Source organism: Pezoporus occidentalis, unplaced genomic scaffold, assembly GCF_034315485.1.
Source record: "Pezoporus occidentalis ecotype Australia unplaced genomic scaffold, CSIRO_AGI_Poc_V1 ctg212, whole genome shotgun sequence".
NCBI lineage: Eukaryota > Metazoa > Chordata > Aves > Psittaciformes > Psittacidae > Pezoporus > Pezoporus occidentalis.
Window position 1 is genome coordinate 297,701 of NW_026913987.1, and position 23,464 is coordinate 321,164.

At 44.0% G+C, this 23,464-nt stretch overlaps 1 protein-coding gene across 10 annotated transcripts in view; it reads left to right on the forward strand.

Moving 5' to 3' along the window:
* Positions 1-23,464, forward strand: part of FGD3 (FYVE, RhoGEF and PH domain containing 3) — a 120,430-nt gene that overhangs the window by 56,345 nt on the left and 40,621 nt on the right. For 7 of the 10 annotated variants that reach the window (XR_009965024.1, XM_062619600.1, XM_062619603.1 and 4 more), the window contains exons 2-4: positions 9,547-9,717; positions 15,303-15,471; positions 16,344-16,938. Coding sequence is in view for 9 of the 10 variants with exons in the window: in XM_062619600.1 (XP_062475584.1) it covers positions 9,547-9,717; positions 15,303-15,471; positions 16,344-16,938 (935 nt within the window). In the remaining variant the exon portion in view is untranslated. Of the gene's footprint in view, positions 1-2,675; positions 2,792-3,537; positions 3,561-9,546; positions 9,718-14,778; positions 15,472-16,343; positions 16,939-23,464 lie in introns of those variants that run through there. The other 3 variants (XM_062619605.1, XM_062619601.1, XM_062619607.1) reach the window with 3 other exon arrangements.

Consider the following 23,464-nt stretch of genomic DNA (forward strand, 5'->3'; position numbering starts at 1 on the left):
CCATGCAGTTAATGCTAGATTCTGCCTTTTTTTTCTCGTGGAAAAGTAGTTTGAACTAACTGTGTTGAACTAACAGTACCACCAGTAGTTCTTGCTGGACAGAAGGGTCTGGGGAGTGAGGTTTGTTAATTTACATGCAGGATAGAAAATGAGAACTGTGCTGTAGTACCCTGTCCAGGCAGTGTTGAGTAGGACAAGGAGTATGCTTGGCTGTTGTGAGGAGAAGGCTAATGTATGTCTGTGGAAAAGCTAATTCTTTAAGTGAAATAAAATTAGATTAGAGAAATCATTAAAATTCTGTGATGAATTCTTTGTAATAGCTGTGGAGTAATGCCTGGCCACACAATTAGGTGTGAAATGTCCCAGAGGCAGAGGAGGTTTTGAATGGCATTGCACAAGACCTGGGTTAGATGTTGTTCTGGATAGAGCAATGAAAAAGAGATTGTAATAATAGATACAGACACAGCACTGAAATGAGTGTGTAAAAACAGAGAAGCGCTAGAAAGAGTTATGAATACCAGAATCCCAGACTGGTTTGGGTTGGAAGGGACCTTAAAGCTCCTCCAGCTCCAACCCCTGCCACGGGCAGGGACCCCTTCCACTGGAGCAGCTTGCTCCAAGCCCCTGTGTCCAACCTGGCCTTGAACACTGCCAGGGATGGGGCAGCCACAGCTTCTCTGGGCACCCTGTGCCAGCGCCTCAGCACCCTCACAGGGAAGAGCTTCTGCCTAAGAGCTCAGCTCAGTCTCCCCTCTGGCAGGTTCAAGCCATTCCCCTTGGCCTGCCCCTACATCCCTTGTCCCAAGCCCCTCTCCAGGTTTCCTGCAGCCCCTTCAGGCACTGGAGCTGCTCTCAGGTCTCCCCTTCAGGAGCCTTCTCTTCTCCAGGCTGCCCCAGCCCAGCTCTCTCAGCCTGGCTCCAGAGCAGAGCTGCTCCAGCCCTCGCAGCATCTCCATGGCCTCCTCTGGCCTCTCTCCAACAGCTCCACATCCCTCTTGTGCTGCTGCCCCAGAGCTGGATCAGGGCTGCAGGGGGGGTCTCCCCAGAGCACAGCAGAGGGGCAGGATCCCCTCCCTGAGCTGCTGCTCACTCTCTGGGGGTGCAGCCCAGCACATGGGGGTGTTCTGGGCTCAAGCGCACACTGAAGCTGGGTCACAGGGAGCTTCTTTTCAGTCAGCACCCCCAAGTCCTTGTCCTCAGGGCTGCTCTCAGCCCAGTCTCCCCCTGAATGACCAGTGAAATCTCATTCCCCTCTACAGGCAATAGTGAAGTAGTCAGTGGTCAGACAAATACCCTTAATTTCAATGAAGACTGTGCAGTTAGCTCCACTTGTGGCTTTCCCACATGGGAGTGCGGCATGGCTGTATGTGGGGAGCTCACTTCTAGGAGCACTGCTTAGTGGTATGACAGGCCTTTGGTCTGGTTTTGAGAAGAGCAGAAAAAGAGCCAAAAACTGGTTTCTCAAGAGCATGTAAGTTCTGAATCAGATGATGAGCGGCATAAGGTATGTGCTGGTGCCTGTAAAGTGTAGCCTTGGATTACTTGGACTAGCATGCAGGAGCTTGCGTTAAAAGCAAGTTAAAGGTGTGAAGTCTTGATGTAAGTTTATGGAAGATACTATGGCAGTGATGTTTAGTAGTGCCCCTTGGGACGCTATGGAAATGTCTGTTAAAAGACACATCCTCAGTGAAGGCATTTAAAAGTAGAACAGGATAAAAGTACAGTAAATCTCAAAATCCCAAGTCCTGCTACTGCAGGTCTGCGGAAGCTGCTCCTAGTGCTTTGTATGCACAGATCTGTTTATTTTAGCTATTTGGTTCTTTCTGTGAAAGATCTCTTTTTTCTTTCCAGAGATAATTCTGTGGTGTTGTATGTGTGTTAAACTGAATTTACCAGGTTCCTCTCAGGCCTCCTCAGACTAAACAACCTGGGGTGCTTTGCAGGCTGTGTGGACCTCTCGCGACGACACAGACCAGTTGCCCTCCTGCAGCTCCCAAGGAATGGTGCTTGCCCTGAAATGAAGCGTTTCAGTTGAAAACTCTACATTTTGTTTCTTCCTCGATGGTTTCCCATGGTCGGATTCTGCTGGGAGAGCAGGAAGAGGAGGGAAGCGTGGAAAATTTTCAGGCCTTCTGATGGAAACCTTTTAACCAGCCTCCTGATTTGCATTTATTGTCACTTCTGTGGCTGTTTCATAGAGACTTAGCGCCTTTACCTTCAGAAAGCTATCTAGATAACCCAGGCTAACCCTTCTGGGAGGTTGCATATGGTTGTACCAGAGCCCTTCATTCCCCAGAGGGGCTGGGAAGCAGCCTGAGAGTTTGAGTGCTGAGAAGTGACGTTTTCTGGTTTGTTTTCTTTCTGTGCCATGTTACTGCTGTTACTGGCTGTTCTTGCATATAATGCTAGACCAAGCAGAAAGCTTTCTAAAGAGATCCACATTTCTTTTCTGCTTCAGAGAGATTCGAGCTTCCAAGCCATCCACATCCTATATGTTGCATTTCAGACATGTGTGAAACATAAAACTAGAGAACGTTTTTCTGCAGACTCACTGCAGTCTCCTGCAACTTGTTCTCAGTAAAGCTCCTCCGCCTGCTTTTGCCACATTTCTGTTCTTTGAGTCACCCAACCACACTGATGGTCGGAAGTGGGATGGGGGGGTCAGTTCCTGTGAGCATGGCATTTTAAGCCATGAAATGAGAGCTGCAGCGTGAGCTGGTCACCCTTATTTTTAGTTGTCTTACAGCTTGAGCAAATGAGAAAAAAAGTGGGTGTCTCTGCTCAAACACAAGTAAGTAATACATCTCTCTTTTGATCTAGACTTACAGTCCGTGCTGGATTCTCACTCGCTTTTGAACATAGATGTTTTCCTGGTTCTGTCTTGTTTCTTAAAGGTGTCATTCTTTTTATTGAAGTTGACATTTTGGAATGACAGAAAAATAGTTGTCAGGTGAAGTAACATGGTTACACTGTCATTGTCATTGAGGCGGGTTTGACAGGAGGGCATGTGTACAGCCCCGGCATGCGCTGCTTTACACCCCTCAGGGGGTTTACAGGCCATGGGCACGAGGAAGAGGTGAGTTTTTTAAGTGGATTGGAGGAAAACACTGGCGTTAATGAAGCAGCATAAGAGGGAAAAGAAGGGTATGGAACCACAGACTGATTTGGTTGGAAGGGACCTTAAAGCTCATCCAGCTCCAAACTCTGCCACAGGCAGGGACACCTTCCACTAGAGCAGTTTGCTCCAAGCCCCTGTGTCCAACCTGGCCTTGAACACTGCCAGGGATGGGCTGCTTCTCTGGGCAACCTGTATGCCTGGTGGCAGGATGGGAAAGGCTTTGCCCCTGTTTTGTTCAGCAGGAGGGGGTTAGGCGCTAGTCCAGTGCAGGGCATCGTGGAATTGGAGAGATGAGGAAAAACAGAGGTTCCAGAGCTTTTGGTCCTGGACCACTGGGAATAGTGTTGAGTGGTTTATAACTGATTGTAACAAGCATGATTGATGGCTTTTTGCCATTGCTAGAGCTGGCTCCATGGGATAATTTCATTGCAGTATATGACAGGTGAGGCTGTGGGCACTGGGTTTCCCTACAGTGTAGTGAGTTCTGTAGCTTCTTGAAAGATGTCCTTACTTAGATGTGTCTGCAGCACAGCCTGAGCATGAAGGACAGAGCATTATACTACTCACCATATTCCTGCTGACACAAGGAAGGCATAATCAGCACCTTTTATTTTGTGTCAGAGTTCCTCTTAGCAGTTTGTTTTTTAATTGAATACAGACATCAGCTGTGACCTTGAAGCCCTTTGCTTTCTACCGAAGTAGGTTTCTGCTGCAAGAACAGGCTCTCCCTCCCGAAAGGCTTTTACTAAGGAGGAAGAGATGAAGGAATAGAGAACTTCACTGTCAGTGACAGCATTAGGGAACTCTCAAGTGGATGTTTCAGTTGACACGAATGCTTGAGCTGGACATAATGAAGCCTGTTGACAGAGATTAGAGGTACATGGTATATGCTTGGTTTATAGCCAGACTTTGAGAAGAGCTACATTCCTGATAAGATGACTATTAAGGTGGTTAGGCAAGGAACAGCTTTTGAAATAGCTCTACCTGTCAACAGCTGAGGGGTTTGTTGTTATTTTAAAATCTGGTCAACATGTTTAGTTGTCCAGATTCCTGCTAGCTGCAAAAATGTCTTTTACCATTACACAGATTGTAGTCCATTTGTCTTTGTGCGTTTTCCTGCAGGCAAGTTTTTAATCAGACTGGTTATGATTGCTTATCCCTTTAATGTGTGTGATGCATATTATGGAACAGCATTAGAAATGGAGACAGCATTACTGGATGCATTTGTGGATCCAACAGCCAGTTTCACTTTCAGATGCTTGAAGATGCACTTTAGATGCTTAGAGAATTCTAATGTCTTCCCATGCTTAGAATGGGACTTGGGTCGCATTACACAGCCTTTTGGAGCTGTTGACTTCGCTGATGTAGCAGAGAGCCTAAATCAGCAAAGAATTAGGAAACTGGAAGCTCCCAGAGCTGTGGGTCACAGCAGTGGGTGATAGCAGTGATGGCAGGAGTAGGAAAGCCCTTCCACTGGTTGGTGACTCAGTGTTTTCTCTTCCCTCCAGATGGCAGGGAAAGTTGCCCAAGGAGGAGCAGGGGCTCCATGGCTTAGGGTCACGCTGCCTGTGGGGAGCTGGAAGCCCTGGGCAGAGCCTTCCCTCTCCTGGGGTCCAGATTTGGGTATGGCAGAGGGCTTGAGAATTGCCCCTGGACAAACCTCCCTTGAGCGGGCATTCAAAGTCATATCCATGGAATCACAGAATCAACTGTTTTGGAAAGACCTCTAAGCTCATCCAGTCCAGCCGTTCCCCAGCACTGCCGAGGCCACCACTACCCCATGGCACTGAGGGCCTCATCTACACGGTGTGTGAACACTTGCAGGGATGGTGATGACTTCCCTGGGCAGCCTGTTCCAATGCCTGAGCACCTTCTTGGTGAAGAAATTCTTCCTAATATCCAATCTAAACCTTCCCTCCATCACTCTAGATGGGAAGAGAAATCCCCCAGCGATATTAATTCTTGGTGAAAGCAAACTTCACAAGTAGGTGTTGTTTATCAATGTCTTTCCAGCATGTCTAGTCTGCAGAGCCTTTTTCTGTTGGTCCAGTATTTATCCTCCCCGTTACTCCTTACTCCTTGCACGTTCTCCATACCTCATGGAGGGGTAGGAGGTGGGCTTGCCAGATGAGGTATGAGCTTACTTCCTTTGACAGCAGAACACTGCAGAACTCTCTTCCTCTAAAAGAGAGCTGGGTGAGAGCTCCTTCTGTCACAGCAGCAAACATAGGATGTGCCATACAGGTAGCTTCTCTTAACATTACAGGTTCTTGCTGCTGTCATAGGCCTCAAAGGTATTTTTTATTTTAAACTGGGGTTATTTTTGAAGGCTGCTAACTGGGGCCTAGGTGCCAGGCATAAGATCTGAATCTGGCTTATGCGTGGGGAAAAAAGCCTGAGAAAGCCTGACATTCCGCATCTTGGGTTCTACTGGTCTCTTTACTGTTACATTCAGTGGAACACCCCAGATCCTTATGTTTTATCTTAGTCCAATAGAAAAACGTATCACGGACTCTCAGAGTGGTTTGGGTTGGAAGGGACCTTAAAGCTCATACAGTTCCAACCCCAGCCATGGGCAGGGACACCTTCCACTAGAGCCTTAAATACATACTATTTTATTAATAGTGCAAAAGCATATCTCTGGAAAACACTGTCTTTTCCATTTTCTGCTTGGATTGGTTTTGGACAGAGAAATTGTAAGCAGTGTTACTCATGTGAGTATATATGCTAAAACACATTAGAGACACAAGGACTGCACTTAGCAAAGGCGAGTTTCACAGCAAAGTGTAAGATGTTTGGAAGTGCTTGCTCAGGCTGTTAAAGCGCTGCCAGTTGTGTGTGCTTGGAGGTGCTGGCATGTCCATGTCTGGGCAGGTGGTGACTTTCTGTCTGGAGCTGTCACAGATAACCAGGGATCAGATGTGAAGTCAGCATCAGCCAGGGTCTCTGGGAATAACAGTCTATTGGCAGTAGCTTTTTATAAGGTTTGGACAGAAATAATCACTTTTTATCAATTTGCCCATACCAGTGCACATCCCAAGTGCTTCCATGGTAATTATGGCTAATCTGGTCTAGGGAAGGTTCGCACAATCCAGCACTGGATCGGACTGCAAAGAGGAGGTGATTTCTACCTTGGGTCCTGCAGGTAAGCGCAGGAAGGCAGTTGATGGGGGTCCCATCACCTCCCACCTCTGGAAGTGTCTGGGAGAGCCACAGACATTTGGGGGTGGCTCTGTGGGCTATGCCTGGATCTTGTTTATGTTTTCCCTCTCCTCCATTCCCAGGAGCACCCTGGAGTGTGCCCAGCAGACAGTGGGTTTTGCTTTCAGAGAATTCCCTGTGAAATAATCCAGTAAATCTTGTTCTCACAAATAATAAAGCACTTGAAAAAACATGTAAGGAAAGTGGATTTTTGTCTTGTGTGCAAAAAGCACCCCCTGGGGCCCCATCAGAGATGAATAGAGAGAGCCAGCCTGACTTCAATTGAATAAAAAAGAATGAAAGCCACTTCTGTGGTTTCACCCATGCATATTTGTCTTGATTTAGAGCCAACACTACATTTGGTATTTAAGGACACATTTGGTGGCTTTCCAAGTTCCTCTTCTTTCCAACTACTTACCAATTTCATTTTCTTCTCTGTGCCCACGTATTCTTTGCATCAATAAATGCATAGATTGGGTGTGGGCAGTAGGTGAGCAGTGATATATTTTCAGCAGTAACGTGGATATGCAATGTGTAAGATGAGACAAAATACTGAGGTTTTAGATGTTTTGGTGGTGATTTTTTTTTTGTTGTTGATTTGTTTTTGGGTTGTTGGTTGGGTTTTTTTGTGGATTTTTTTTTTTTGGGGGGGGGGGGGGTTGGGGTGTTTGTTTTTTTTCCCATTAGTATCAGGTCCTGTTTAATGGGAAGTAGCATAAGGCTTTGCTAAGTATTTACTTGCAGATGCCTCTGACCACTAGTCCTTGAGCATTGGGCACCAAGTTCAGAGCTTGTTTTGGGCAAGATGGATGTGTTTGTTGAGTACATACTTCTGGAGGGTTTCATGCCTTGATTGTTTGATAAGTTTATGCAGTAGAAGAGAAAAACTTCTATGTGGATTCATCAAATATGCATCAAAGTGCTCTACTTCTCAGTAGTGTAAGCAGGTTGTAAGAGCTTTTACTACAGAGATAAAAGAGGTGTCTGGTGGTGCCATGCACTTGAAAGCAAGCAAGCGAGCACAAGCTCTTATTTTTATCACTAAGAAAGATGGTCGGACCTGCTTTCTCAACAGTGAATCTTGGCAGGAAAAAGAAAAGAACTGGACTTCAATTCCTTTTGAAACTTTACAAAATGGTACCAACCATATAGTCCTTTTTGTGGCATTGGTTGAAGACGAACAGGGAATGTTAGGGCAACCAGTACCTTAACCGAAGTCAGCATAAGAGTAGCTGGGCTCAGTTTAGGATGCCCAGCTGAAGATACCCCTGGGTTGTGGAACCCGAGGGCAGAGATAATGCATCCGTGATCAAACAGCATAGCATGGTTAGAGATGACTTCTGATCTCCTATAGCTGTTGGAGGTACAGAGATTTGTCCACTGAAGATCTGGATCGTTAAAGTAATTTTTGGGAATATACAGCATTGCCGGCTTGTCTTCCAGACGCAGGCACTGGTGAATACCTGCTTAAACACTGAGCTCTCTTTTCTGCCCTTTTCATTTTCTTGAATTAGAGCTTTTCCCTTAAGATCGATTTTAATTTCTAGCTGTGTTGAGCTACTGTTAATAAGGAGAAAGTCTTGGTCGTTCCCCTGAAAAGTCATCCTGCTGCAGCACTGCTCTTGTTGTTGCTGTCAGAGGGATATCTTGATACTCAGAGCTGAGGCATCTGCATAAGCTCTTCCTATGATGATGTGTTTGCAATAATCTATTAATCTGCTCTAATAATCTGCTTCCATTTTCACTACCTTTCCCTGATAAGCGAGATTATTTTGAATAAAGCCTAGTACTTATAAATTCCTGGTTTCAGCTGGAAGGATATTATAATAGCTGGTCTCAAATCTGCTGAAAAGCAGATTTTGTGCTAGAAATGCTAATGAAGCTTCAACAGCAGCACCTGTCAGCCATACCGAGGGGTTCCAGGGTTGTATATTTGGGTGGCAGACATCAGTAAATACACTTGTGCCAACTGACTTGATTTTTGTCAGCAAAATTGACTGTACTGTTAAAAAAGCAAAAATGTGTATCTCTGTGGGAGTTTGTGCATTTTAAGCCTTCAGCTCATCTCCCCAGGCTGGCTGGATGGCTCAGAGGTTTTATTCGGAAGGTCACATCCTTATTTAATACTATTAGTATAAACTCAGGATAATTTAGCTGATGCAGATGGAGGTACTACTTGTCAGTTCAGTTTTTTGATCTTCATATAAATCTTGCCAAGAGTAGGTTGCATTTGTGAAGCTAATGCCATGTTCTTGAACACATCACAGGAGGGCAAACATTGGTGTTTCACATTTAGACGAATCCTTTCTACAGGATGCAGGTTATTTCAGCTAGTCTGCTTTAAAATGGGAATATGGAAAGAATGTTTGCCATTTTTTCATGAATTAGCATTCAGATTTGTACATTTGGTATGTTTTGCATTTCTCAATACTGCTGGAAGCATATTTATTACTGTGTTCCATTGCAGCAGTTTTAAACCACAGTCCTTTTTACACTCTTTTTTTACCTTCTTATGACATACTAGAAAAGCTGTAGGCTTGCCACAAATCCAGAAAATCCCAAACCAAATAAAACAATGCAGCATCCACTATGTGAAAGTGGATATATGGGTTTATTTCCACATTTGCCACACAAATGAATCAATAATCACTTCTTTCTCTATTTTGCCACTGCATTATATCTTAATGGCATCTTCCAAACCAGAGCCTTTTGAAAGAATATTAGTATTTTATTAAAGAAGAAATAATCAATAGCAGTAAAATGCAGATTGAATGATTACATATCTTGAAGGAATGGTTATTATACCATTCTCCTCATGCAGACATGTTTGTAATTCACCATAACTTAGTTGTATGTTCCTAAATAACATGATATTCTATGTGGAGGCACTTGTGTTTCTGTTTGGTTGGAGAAATCCTTTTGAAATGTTTTTTATATTCTATATTTACTCTTTTATTTTGTGTGTCCTTACTAAAGAAGTAATTAATTAATTGGGGATTTGATTACCAAAACTCTATCTGTCTTATCAGTCAGCCAATTTGATTATCATCAGCTAGATGATTGTTAAGGCTGGATATATTGGTTGTAATAACCTGGAAGCTCACCCTTCTCCTATACCCCTCCCTTTCCTCAGGAGATCAGATGACTGATATGCTTCTAAAAGTAGCACAATTTTTCTTCAGGATTAATAGAACAAAATAAATACTTTTTTCTCCTCCTTCCTTCAGGTTGCCCTTGCTCTCCTTTTCAAATCAAATGTCACATTGACTCAAATCCGGTGTTGGAAGCATGTGGGGAACTGCAGCACATCAGCCCGGCGCAATGTCTCCATCAAACTGGAAGGAAGCCCAAAACCAAAACTCCACTGGCCAAAATGCATCCTCTGCAGAAACCCCAAGGCAAGTGGCTTTGTCCTTCTAGCAACTGTACAAGCTTCCATTGCACTTGAAGTGTCGTATTTTTAAAATGAATTGGTTTTATTTTAGGTCACAGCAAAATCATTATTTTTGTGTTGGAAGGTTCAAGTGCAGCTGGTAGTGTTTGATTACCTTCATTTTTTCCTATGTTAGATAACCTCTTAGGGAAATCTTCAAGAAATTGATTCCGGAGTAACAGATTACTTAGCTGGTCAATTTATATTTCCTGTGTTGTTGTTATACCTCATGCAACTGTAAAGTGTAAGTTTAATTTAGCAATATCATTTCCATTCTTTAATAATTTTTAAGTATTTAGGTAAGAATAGCTTATTGTTAAAAATCGCTCTGTTTTCCATTTACTGTCAGAACTGTGCATAGCAGCAGGAAATATCTAAATGGAACAAATGCATTTTGAAAATGAGGAATAGAAGCTAAATCAGTCACATGCAAGGGTAGCATGTGTGCTGTGGTGATAGCGCAGACCTGCCAGACTCATAGCCAAGTAGATGGCAATCCCAAAGCATGGTAGAAGAGAAATCAGGAAGATAATCTATCTGGTCTGCAGGCAGGTCTTCTGTTCTCCCCAGCTTTTCTTCCCTAAAACTTGGGAATGCTAAAAAAAGACTGCAGTAAATTTCTTGAAAGAGGATAAATTTTTTCATGTTTCTCCATCAGTGAAATGACGCGTGGTCTTACTTTGTCATGTCAGTTGGTCAAGTGCCTCCCCTGCCACCACACTCTTGTATTGGTTAAAATACTGTATAAAATGGGTGCTTGCCTTAAGGGAATTATAGATGCAGAAAGCATATAGTTCGAGGTGTTTGGAACAAAGGAGAGTGATCCCAAAGAATGTTCTGAGTTCATAAACCAAATTTTATATAAGAAGCATGTCCATGTGATAGTTGGTCTTTGTCACATGAGAAGAAAAGATATTTTGGTCACTGCTGTAAAAGTTGTGGAAGAAGAAACAGGATTCCTAGTGAAAACTCCCATGAGAGACTGTCGTGTAGTACCGAATTCTGGAAAATCGAACCACATACTGGTGTCTGACACTGAACCAGGTTAACCAAAGTGACAAATCCACGTTACAAGTCTTGGTCATGGATGTGCCAGTCATCTTCCTGAAAGACACTTCTTTGTCATCAACTCTAAGTAATAATTTATTTTTTCACTTCTTTATAACAAAGCTACTTTTTAAAAGTATCTGCAGTTAGCTTACATCTGACAGGAGAGGACAGGACATATGATGCTTTACAAGGAAGGGAAGATGGTACAATTTTTTTTTCTGTTAACTTTTATTGACTTTGAAAAGGCTTTACTTCCCTGTAGAGTTTGTTGATCTCCTGTTACTGTATGAGTTGTATACCCAGTAAACAAATGAGAACACTTAAAACACTTAATGCCTCTCCAGAAAAATGAAATTGTCAAAATAATAATGATAATAATAATAAAGAAGTTGGCTTTTATTGAATTAACTGTATTGAAGTTGACATTTTTCCTGTAAACCATCCTTACTTCTTCTCAGTGTCTGTGTACATTGCCTTGCAGCAATAGAATTATACAATCATAGAATAATTAGAGTTCTATGAGGAAAGGACAATGGGCAGGGATGCCTCACCCTAGACCATGTCACCCAAGGCTCTGTCCAACCTGGCCTTGAACACTGCCAGGGATGGAGCATTTACCACTTCTTTGGGTAACCTGTACTAGTGCCTCACCACCAAGTTCAGTGTAGAACTTCTTCCTTGTATTTAACCTGAATTTCCCCTATTTCAGTTTAAACCCATTCCCTCTTGTCCTATCACTACAGTCCCTGATGAAGAGTCCCTCTCCAGTATCCTTATAGGCCCCCTTCAGGTACTGGGAGCTGCTCTGAGGTCTCCATGCAGCTTCTCTTCTCCAGGCTGAACAGCCCCAACCTTCTCAGCCTATCTTCATACAGAGGTGCTCCAGCCCCTGAGCATCCTCGTGGCCTCCTCTGGACTTGTTCCAACAGTTCCATGTCCTTTTTATGTTGAGGACACCAGAACTGCACGCAATGCTCCAGGTGAGGTCTCACAAGAGCAGAGTAGAGGGGCAGGATCACCTCCTTCAACCTTGGTCACACTCCTTTTGATGCAGCCCGGGATATGGTTGGCTTCTGGGCTCACGCGCACACTGAAGCTGGCTCGTGTTCAGTTTCTCATCAGCCAACACTCTTAAGTCCTTCTCTGCTGGGCTGCTCTGAAGCACTTCTCTGCCCAGCCTGTAGCTGTGCCTGGGATTGCTATTTCTCCTGTTTTTTGTTGATATTTTTATGCAACAACGTTTCTTCCCAGGGCTTTCTCTCTAGAGCTATATGGATGCCTCATTAAGGCCTGTTTCTATGCTGGCATCACCTGAGTAGAGCAGCTCTCTACCCCCACCCAAGGTTGTGCCTTTGGGTTGCTTATTCTTCTTACGAGTGTGTTCACTTGTGAGGGAATAACCCTTCATAATCTGCTTCATCATGTATGTTTTTTAAGGCCTTTTCTTGTCAAGGGACCATAACTTAAGCAAGTGAATTTGCAAGTAAGTCACCACTTGAATTTCTCTGTATTAGGTCCTCCCAGCTTTCTCAGTGAGTCATGACAGACCCACCACCACTGAGTTGATTGATGGGAATGCCACCATCAAGTCACTGATAAATGCACATTACTGTAGAGGAGGCACTTGGGAGAGAAATTCATGGCCAGGGGGCTGAAGTAATGCAAAAGTCAAGATGCTGGTTTGGCAGTGAGGAAAGGGGCCTAATTCTCTGCTGTTTTACAGCCCCAGGCTGTACCTTCTCCCACGTATTTAACCTTGTCTTTTTTTAATTCTGTCCCTCTTCTTCTCATTGTTTCACTTGCTTCTTCTGCAACAGAGCTTTTGTGTCTTGGTTTCTGCCTCCTCCAAATAGCTGTAGGCTGCTATCAGAAAATCATAGAATGGTTTTGGTTGGAAGGGACCTTCAAAGCTCATCTAGTCCAGCCCCCTGCCATGGGCAGGGACATCTTCAACTAGATCAGGTTGCTCGGAAACACATCCAACCTGGCCTTCATTGTCTCCAGGAATGAAGAAGGACTGGGGAAATACCATTCCAGCGCATGGCTTCAGCCTTCAGGCACCACCTGAAGTGTGCTACATAATACTAGTATCTCTTCCACGCAGCTGGCTTGCTTCCTTTCTCCACCAGTTCACTTGTCTGTGTGTAGAACAGGCACTGGAAGCCGCATCCAAGGCTGTGCTGTTTTGAGGCTGGGACCTGCAGCAAGAAAATAGCAGCTTTGGTTCCTGCATGGGCTGATGTGTGGAAGGTGGCTTCAGAGCATGGGCAGGAGGGCTCCCTGGGCTCCCACACTGGGTCCTGGATCCCCACCTAAAACAGCACCTACTTTTTTTCCAGGGCTGACTGCATTTAGTACTGATGAGCTCATCTGATGTGGTTTGCTTTTAGTGTGCAAGTCTTTCATTCACTCTTTGTAGCAGTCTAAAATGGTTTTGAGTTTAAAAGTGTGTGTTGGGATGTGTAAATTCTGAATGTAGGCTTTTTGTGCCAGCTCTGCAGTAGATATCTTGTGTGGTTGAATTTTGCTTCATAAGTCATGCTTGATAGGCATTGCCTCAATGCTCAAAATTATTTCATTAAATAAAAATTCAGAGCTAATAGAAGTGTTTTCCTCCTTACTTTTTGTCCAGTGTGGAGTGTGCTGTCTTGGGTGACTCAGGTGGAGTCCACTAGCAGGAAAGACATAAAATGTTCTCCTGGACAGCAGTGACACCCATTGCCATTAGTGTAAATGCTTTGGCAGTGAACTTCTGGGTGTTGTGGACCAGTCTGAAACTATGAAGGGCATGACAGGGGATGTGGGGCAGGTTCTGTCCTGTCTGCCTGCTGCTGTTATGCCCCTTCTGTAAAGAGCCTAGAGCTTGCTTTGCTGGCTAGATGAGCCAGATGGCTGCATGGATACTTTTTTTAGGTTTGGTTTTGTTTTTACAAGGAAGTGTGGCTGGGCTCTCACTGCTCATGCAGTGTGTGAGTGAAAACCCAGTGACTCAAGCATAGGGCTCCACCATTCCATTCATACACAAGATTATTTCCTTTTCCTGCTCAGCTGTTATTCCTGTATAAGGTTTTATGGTGATGGTTTCAAAATTGAACTATTAACACCTTTATTTTAAGACAGGAATTCCGGCTGGTTTTGGAGACGGGGTTAATAAGACCTTTTTATAGGAAGTGTCTCATTTGGTACTGAAATAAATTCAGTAATGTAGGTAGTTTAAAGCAGACCTTTACTTGGAGCAAAAACACTCTTTGAGCAGTCCTTTATCACAGACTTCAGACAATGACCATCCATGGCAGTTCCTGATCTGCTGGAGCAGGGAAGACATCTGGACTGGTGCTGGAGCTCAGAACAGATGCAGGGCCTTCTGCAGGGTAGGGACAACAGCAGTTGGCTTTTTGGGTACATACGCCTCCATTTATCCTCCTAGAGAAAGTAACTGAAATTATATTCAGAGCAGTTGCTAATTAAAACTCCATTACAATGTTAATCACATTATGTTGTTCTGCCATCTGGACCATTTAAAAATTGGAAATGCCTGAAATAAATTGTTCTTGAAGCAAAACACACATTTAGAGTTTCCTCCTTTACTGTATTAACTGTGGATGGTCTGCACTGGAGGGGATGCTTGGCTTTACCTACCCATGTAGCGTGTGTTTTGGGAATATTCATGCAGTTGGTTTTCCTACCTTGTGATGTCAGGTCTGCCCATGTGAGGCTGCTTTCACTGTGAAGCTACAGCAGCACGTGAACCTGTTGCCAGGGGTTACTGCTTGCATATTTTCAAACCCATGTACTCTGCAAGCAATGCGAGATCTGAATAAATATTTTAAAATGATATGTTTTTAAAATGCTGCATTAAATGTTGTACCCTCACCTCCTGCTGAATCGTTAAACAGAATGTGTATGTTATACAACCTGTGCTTTATTTATATCATACAGAACTGAATGTAGAACCAAAAGAGGAAGTGAAGAAGCACCACAGACGATGGGGGAGGGAGAAGGAAAGGAAGAAAAACTGCTATGTTCTGCCTGTGGTGCTTGTGACCAAGCAAACACAAGGCACTGAAATCCACGGTGGGATGAGTTTTGGTGGTTTGGTTTGGGTTGCTTTTGGTTATTGTTTTCCAGTATAAGAGGTTCAACAGAGTGCCTGAGTTCTGAAATGTCTGGGAGGGGATTTCGATGGTGAGCATATTTGCAAAACCGAAGGGTGAGCTGTGCATCCTGTTTCATAACAAGGAAGCGGTGAAGTTCTGTGAGCTGCTGGGCTGTTATCAGGACACAATAGGAGAAACACAAAATAGAAGCCTGTCGTTTCTCTTTAGTGTACGGCAGCTTGCTTTGGCTAAGAAATACTTCAGGACTGCGCCTGTGCCATTTATAAAGGATGGGGAAAGAATGGATAGCCTCGATCTACACTGAGTGCTTGGATTTTGTTCCCAGTTTAAGATGAAGAAGATGGAGATTTATCCTCCCACTTTTTCCTCTGTCTTTTATTAGTACCTCCTAAGCCTGTCCATCTCAAACCTGGGCAGGAAAGAATTCCTCCTGCACCTTCTCGGCCTTTGCCAGCTGACCCCAAGTCATCAAGGAGCTTAGCACCTGGAGAAGAAGAAATACCCATATCAGCAGGAGTCAACACGCTCATTGAGAGATTTGAAAGTATTAGGTAAATATGGCTTTGGAGATCTGCTCTAATCTCCCTTTTTTGCATTTTTAACTTGGAATTTAACCATAGAAAACATCAATTGTAATTATCATGTAGAAACTCCTCTCAAGATGTTTTCTACTGGAAGTGCAAAACTTGACTGACTACACAATGAGTTGCTTTTGTTTATTTGTTTGTTTTTATAAAAGCATATATTACAGCAACTCTCAGTTTGTGACACATAGTTGTTCTTAAGGAGCTTAAGACCTGCTGAGTTTGGTAAGTGTTCTATGAGAAACAAGAGGTCAAGAGTCAGCTTTCAGTACATTGCTTTGATGTCAGGATTGGGTTTTGATCAGAGGAACTTGATCACTGTGATATAAAGTAATTGAGTTTTCTGCCTAAGATTCAGTAAACACCAGACATGTTGTTAGCTTGCTTCTTCGAGGCAGGGGAGAGTTAAATCACAGTGTACTGTGGAACAACATCCTGTAGAACAGCGTTTCCTCTGAAACTTTATATATAAGGGGCATTAAATGGTAAAATATATGTATTTTGCTGTAAACCCAGCTTTTTTACAAATACATGAAAACTCTCCAAAGACCAAATCAAGCCAGACTGTTCTTTAAGGCAGTGTTGGGAGTATTGAAGGCCCAGGGTTCTAGTGGTACCACTTCAGTAAAACTCACGGCTAGGGGTGGTGTATTTTTACTGGGAATTGTTGGGTGAATATCATTATGGCAATGTGCACACACTTGCCTCCTAGGATTGTCAGAGGGGTGCAAGAAATACAACTTGAATCAAATAATAATCAGGCTCTCCCTGTTTTGGGGCACTCTTGAAACCTCTGGATGTTATTATGAACGGCTGTGGTGCTTTCTCTTTGCCTGCAGGCAACCTGTACATATTCTTCAAAGAAACCAGCTCAATTTAGCACTTAAGATGGACCCTGGCCTGGACTCATCCAAACAGCCAAGCTCGTGTGACTGTGACATGATGGCTTCTAGCAGTTCTCCAAATGAGAAAAGTGAACCAGATGAAAACGAGCCAGATGTCCCATGCAGCGCAGATCTGACCAACACAGACATCATGAAAATAAAAGAGCTAAGCATAGGAGATAACAAAAGCTGTGAAGACTGTGCTGCTGTGACTGTGAGCAAAGAGCCGTCTGCAGAGCTTAGCAATAAAGACTCAACTGCAGAATTGAACGGTAATGGTAAAATTCCCAACAGAGACAGTGGCATTGACAGTCCTTCTTGTAGCGTGGCAGGGGAAACCTTCCCCAGTGAAGAAGGTACAGAGCAGAAAAAGCCTAGCATGGCTGGGAACCCAGGGGAGATGGAATCTGACAAAAAGGGCACCAAACCTTCCTCTGCGGAGCAAAAGAGAGACTCCGCACAGGAGGAGGACAGTGACATTGATGAAGGAAGCAGCGAGGAGCAAGAGACGGTAGAAGTGCCAAAGTTAGAGTATTTGGATATAAACAAGGTAAGGTAATTTGGTTGGTTGCTGAAGTAGTCTCTTGCATCACTTTCATATGTTGTTTGGGGTTTATGTCAAAAGATCATAACAGTCATCAAGATTTCCTGCTTGATGCAGGCCATAACTTGCTCTTGACCTAGATAGAAAGGTTCCTAGTCTTGATTTAAAAGGTTTCATATAAAAGAATACATCACAACCAGAGGTAAGGTGTTAAAATTTAAGTGCTTTTGTCGGTGAGCTTTTTTGTGTCTAGCAGCTTCTAGCTGCTAGATCATGTTTTCAGTGGGGCTTCATGATCTGCAGAGGGCAAATTGGATAGTGCATCTTGCAGGGTCATAGCCTTGCATCCTACAAGGACGTGCATGTTGGAATCTCTTCCAACAGTGATTTCTTTTTTAAACAAAGACTGTGCTTCTATTGGTGTGATTACTTTTTGAGTGCAAAGAAGTGTTTTGAGGTGGATATATCAAATTACTCTTCAGGAAATGGTAGCTAGAAGAGATTGTCTTTGAATCTAGACTAATGTAGTCCAGGCTGTTGTGCATTTGCTGCATCAAAACAGTTATATAGTGATGATAGGATGGGTTAGTTTTTTTTCTGAAAAAGAAAACAGAAGGTGCTTTGAGCAAAATGTCTGCAAAATATTCCACTTTTTTTTTTGGTGGGGTTTTTAGTTGGTGTTTGGAGATGTTTGGATTTTTTCCATTTTCCCCCCCAACAGTAAAGTTAGTATAATGGATTTTTGTTCTTCAAAGTATATGGTGAGCACCAGCAACTAATGCACTGCAGCATTGGCACCTCAGTTTGTGCCAATTGAGTAGTTCTTTTGAAATCAAGTATATCCCGATTTGTGTGTGTCAAGAGCTTGTTCCCTTGGAAATGTGGCAGTTGAAACTCATGCAGTAGCTGCTGGGTCAAATCAGGCAGTGACATGATGAAAGTTGCATGCATGTATGCGGTAGATGGGGAGGATGTTATCTCGTTTGCCTCTCTCTGAGTCTGCAGTCCCTGGCAGCTGGTGCAAATGCAGGAGGAGGTACCCCTCAGCCTGTCCCACATCCATGAGAGCCAGGGAGCATGCCCTTGCCTTGGACTGCCTGTGCTGGATGGAGCTACCTGGGCATGGAAGGCTGTGCTGCAGGTTGCTTGGGACTTAACCAGGAGTACATCCATGGCATCAAGTTAGAGGATCCAGTAGGACTGCAGGGTCTGTACTGCTAAAGGAGATCTCTGTCTTTGATCTTGTGTGCAGGAGTTTAAAGTGGGCATCTGCAGGAAGCATCTTAGAGATGAAAACTCCAATTAATGTCTTGCTATTAGCATTTATTGCTAATGCAGTATCTTGTATTATCCACTTCTGCACCTGTAAAATCATGGGAGTGGTGGATACATGAAGGTGGTGGGACACTGGCACAGGGTGCCCAGAGAAGCTGTGGCTGCCCCATCCCTGGCAGTGTTCAAAGCCAGGTTGGACACAGGGGCTTGGAGCAAGCTGCTCCGGTGGAAGGTGTCCCTGCCCATGGCAGGGGTTGAAGCTGGAGGAGCTTTAAGGTCCCTTCCAACACAAACCACTCTGTGATTCTATGATCTATCAACACATCTAACACAGCCATTGACATGCTCTGTCTCCTCAGTAGTCTGCAGTGAACGCTTCTTTATATCTCATACGGGCAGCATCACCATCACAGTGCAAGGCTTCTTGCCTGCTGCTGTTGATTTTCCTCATTTGTGTGTTTATACACACACACTGTGAGATACTGTAATTATTTTATATTCATAATATGTGTGCATGTGTGCAACTGAAATCTTATTTAAAAGATTGTTTTTTTAGTGGTAACACGCCTGCAAGAAAATAATGTATTGAATTAAACAAAAAATATCTTTAATATGGTAATTAAATTTACTGTTTGGACTAGGAATGCAGTATCAAACCAGCTGTGGCAAGCTAAGCAGAAGACTTTGCCATGTGTTTAAGGAGTGACTTGCTGGCAAATGCCAGTGTCTTGTGATACATCAGTTTTGATGGCTGTTCTTTAAGTCTTGTTCCTTGGGTTAAGTATCCATATAGTATGAAATAATGCTGATAAAACACAGAGTTATGAGACCATAATTCTCTGCAGGATGCTTGGTGAATTTATAAAAGAGATCTCTCTAGAGGATGATCCTTCTGTTTTGTTTTCTTGTGTTACTTTCCTTCGTGAAGTGCATTTAGGTGATGCATCTCAGGTTCGCCCTTGTATTTGGATTTGATTTCACCTTCCAAAAGGCAGTTTTGATGCTGTTAGCTTGGGTTTGCAGCCAAGTGGAGGGGGAAGGCTTAGAGGCCTGGTGACTCTTCTGCTGTGTAAGGGTTCTGCTGTCTTCTGGGGATGCAGCATGTGAAGCCAATGCACATGTTAACATCATCCTCCTGCTCTCGCCTTCAATTCTGCTGCATATTTGGGGCACTATGGACCAAGGCTTAAGGTAAAGGGCCATAGCTTCTAGCAAGGAGAGCCATTGTGATTCGAAGTTGACTTGTTCTGTGGTTATTCTTAGGCTGAAGTTCACATCACCCTTGACAAAACTGGGAATTTTCCAGAAAACAAGGTGCCTGTCCTGCCTGAAGCAAGAGAAGAGTGCAGTCAGCGCCAGCTGCTGGCTTGAAGGCCAGGGAGACCCCCAGCTTCCCCTAGAAAGCTTTGTATAGGGAGCCAGCATCTTTTTCCTGTGTCCCCTGTGCTATCCCTAGTACCAGGCTCTGCAACTGCACAACAGGGGTAACCAAGGGCTGCTTATGTCTGCAGGTTTCCAGAAAGCTTTGTTATAGTTGGAGGAAGTTGCATAAGAAGTACAGCTGCAGACTGATTTAGTGCTCAGTAACTCTTAGTATGTCAAGCTAAGGGAAGCTCATGAATAAACATAAGTATGAGAAAAAAATGAGATTTGCTTCTCTCCACTAATTTTCTGCTTCAGGTCTCTCTCCATCCACCACCCAAGCTTTCACACATCCCATGGCTGGTGAGGCAATGCTGCCTGATGTAGGACTCGTATTGTTTTATTTAACTTTGCAATGTGATGTGGCTTCCTGTGGGAGTCTGCAGCACAGTTTAACTGGTCTCACTATTAGCTCAAAATTATTGGAATATGGTTTAAAAGCTCAGGAGTGACTTACTGAGCTTCCCAGTTATCTCTTGTCAAAATGAAAATGAACAAAGGGAGCTTATTAGTTTGGATGATGTCTCAGAAAATGTCAGGAGCTCTGAAAACTGGGGCATGTTAGCCTTGATGGTTACAAAAAAACCAGGCATGAAAGTGAGACTGAGGGGCTGTCATGCTCTATAGTCATATACCCAAGGCTTCTGCTGACTGCCTGGGAGCAACAGAGTAATGCTGTGGAGATGGCTAACACTTCTTCATATCTTTTTATTTAGATATTTTGCACTAAGAATAGTATGTGCTCATTAGTAATTACCAAAAAATGCCTTCCTCCATCTGTCCTGCTTCCTGCTGTGTGAAATAGTAGTAATGAAGTCCCATGTGGGCCTTACACAGTCCCTGACATATGCTTGCGTTCTGCCTGGACATGGCTGGAGTTTGACTCCTGTTTGTGCCAGAAAAGTTGGCCTCCAGTCCTGCAAGTCAGACCTTTGGGTGGGATTATCTCCATGTAGTATCTCCACGCTGAGAAAAAATTTCGTAAGTCAATGTTTTAACTAGTCATAATGCTGGCTAAGAAAAATCAGATATGTTCTCATCATCTTTTCTTAAAATATCCTAAGGAAAATGAGATCTCAATGCAAAAGATGATCACCAAGCACAGGACAACTTTTCTGTCTTGTTTTCAGCATTTTCAAGTAGGAAGTTGTCTGTCATCTTTCTTGGACTTTCTGTGTTCTCTGTAGGTGTGACTGGTGGGGTTTTGAAGCGTAACTGTATGTGATTTTAGCCTGAGCTGTATCGCAGCAGCTTTCCTGCAGGATTCTTTGGAAGGCCCTTGTGACAGAGGTGCTAACTAAATACTGAATGGGATTGTGCACAACCAGTTGTATGAACACTGGTTGCTGCAGGGTATTGTTCAAGTTTTCTCCTATCAAACCTTTGTTTTTTACTTTAAACGTTCATTTCCAGTTTGCTTTCAGGACAGATGGGTCAGTCTCTGCATCCAGCGCTCTGTGGCCTGGGTGTGCTCAGTGGAGTAGGTGAGTAGGATTGCAGGAAGCAGCAATGCACTTGAGGGCACTTGACTTTACAAGTAAACTCAGCATGTGCCATGGCCTAATCTGTGTCTGTGACTGGGATATTTCAGATGCATTCCCACCATTGATGTGTATCTGACCTTGGAAAGAAGGTCCTTTCTCTTCAAAATGTGTTTTGGACAGGAACAGCTGGAAATGAGCTTTTGAACCTTCCACAAAGAAGTGAAAGAGCATCATGTTGCTTTGAGCACTGGAGTGAGCTTTCTGTGGTGTGAAGTCGTAGAATAGGATCACAGAATAGTTTGGGTTGAAAGGGACCCTCAAAGCTCATCCAGTCCAACCCCCCTGCAAAGAGCAGGGACACAGAATCATAGAATAGTTAGTGTTGGAAAGGACCTTAAGATCATCTAGTTCCAACCCCCCTGCCATGGGCAGGGACACCTCACGCTAAATCGTATCACCCAAGGCCTCATCCAACCTGGTCTTGAACATCTTCAACTAGATCAGGTTGCCCAGAACCACATCCAGCCTGGCCTTGAATATGTCCAGGGATGGAGCATCCACCACCTCTCTGAGCAACCTGTGCCAGTATTTTACCACCCTCATTGTAAACAATTTTTTCCTCACGTCCAGCTTTAATCTCCCCAGTTTTAATTCAAAACCATCACCCCTCGTCCTGTCACAACAGGCCCTGCTGAAAAGCCTCTCCCCATCTTCCTTATAGGCCCCTTTTAAGTACTGAAAGGACACAGTAAGGTCTCCCCTTCAGGAGCCTTCTCTTGTCCAGGCTGCCCCAGCCCAGCTCTCTCAGCCTGGCTCCAGAGCAGAGCTGCTCCAGCCCTCGCAGCATCTCCATGGCCTCCTCTGGCCTCGCTCCAACAGCTCCACATCCCTCTTGTGCTGCTGCCCCAGAGCTGGATCAGGGCTGCAGGGGGGGTCTCCCCTTCACACAGCAGAGGGGCAGGATCCCCTCCCTGAGCTGCTGCTCACTCTCTGGGGGTGCAGCCCAGCACACGGGGGGGTTCTGGGCTCAAGTGCACACTGAAGCTGGGTCATGTCCGTGTCAACACCTCCTGCTTCCCTTTTCTCATGTTTCATCTGAATTCAGCAGCGAAACAATTTTGACAAGGCTCTGCAGGAGAGGTCCAGCTGGGATGTGCAACTGTGGAGGACAGTCAGAGCATGCCGTAGCTGTGATGTCAGCAGATGTCAGCAGATGCATTGGGCAGAGCAGGATATAATCTACATTTGAGTTTGCAAATTTGTTTTACTTTTCCTTTAGAAGCACAGACTGTGAAATACCGTGTTCATAGTGAACTGAACTGTGGCTCGGGCTTTGTTGAAGCAGTCCTGCTCTGGGGACTGCATCACCTTCGTTTATCTGCTGTTTCATTTAAAACGTTTTGTCCATTGAAAAGCAAATATGTTGCAAATTAGGCTGAGAAATGCCTCGCTGCCCCTAGCAAAGACAGCACCTGCAGATAGAGTCGCTCTTTAGAACTGAGCTCAAGCTGAGTCTGTTTAGCTGCTACTTAGTATTTAAGCAGATGTCAGCAAGGTTTTTTGGAAATACAAGCTTAATTGCAGACGGTGAAGGTGCAGAGGTTAGGAAGCGCCTGTGCTGTGTAAAGGTTTACTTCTGAGAACAAATGTGTTTGCTTGGAAATGATTTTTCAGATTCTGAATTCAAAAAGTTCAAAAGATGCTGTTGGTGGCTGGCGTGCTGGCCTGTTCCATCAGTGCCTCATTCGGGCTCTTTTCTGTGCCCTGAGTTCGAATGGCCAGCAATGCATTTCATTCTAAGCTGTAATGTTGGGGTTTTGTTTTTTTTCTTTTCTCCTAAATATTAATATATATCACATAAATGAATGGAGCAGGATGTTCTGTGCACTGCTAGGATATCTTAAGACAGTATTTGAATTTGCTTGAAATCATTTGAGTAGTGGGGTAGGCAGAGTATGTGCCAAAGCTTTATTCCTGGCATGGCTGCCCATCTCCAGGTTTGTGCCTAGGAAGAGAGGGATTGTTATAAAAGACTGATGTGCTTTTAAACCCAGAAAAGCTGTTCACCCTCTATAATTAATACTTATATCATGGAACTGTGGGTAGTTCATGCTAAGTGGTATCTCATTTCATGTAGGGTAACCGTGGGTCTGGCTTGTTTGAATTCTTGGCTAGCTTTGAAGAGTCCTGGAGGTCTTTCCAATTGTATTGCAGTTTGCCTAAAGGGAGGCAAGGGGGTGGGGGTGTTACTTTAATATTTTCTTGTCAGCTGTGTTTGGAAACACAGGAAAGTGTTGTTGAAGAAGCTCAAAGAGAGCATTCAGTTGACCCTTTCTGACAATCTGGTGGTG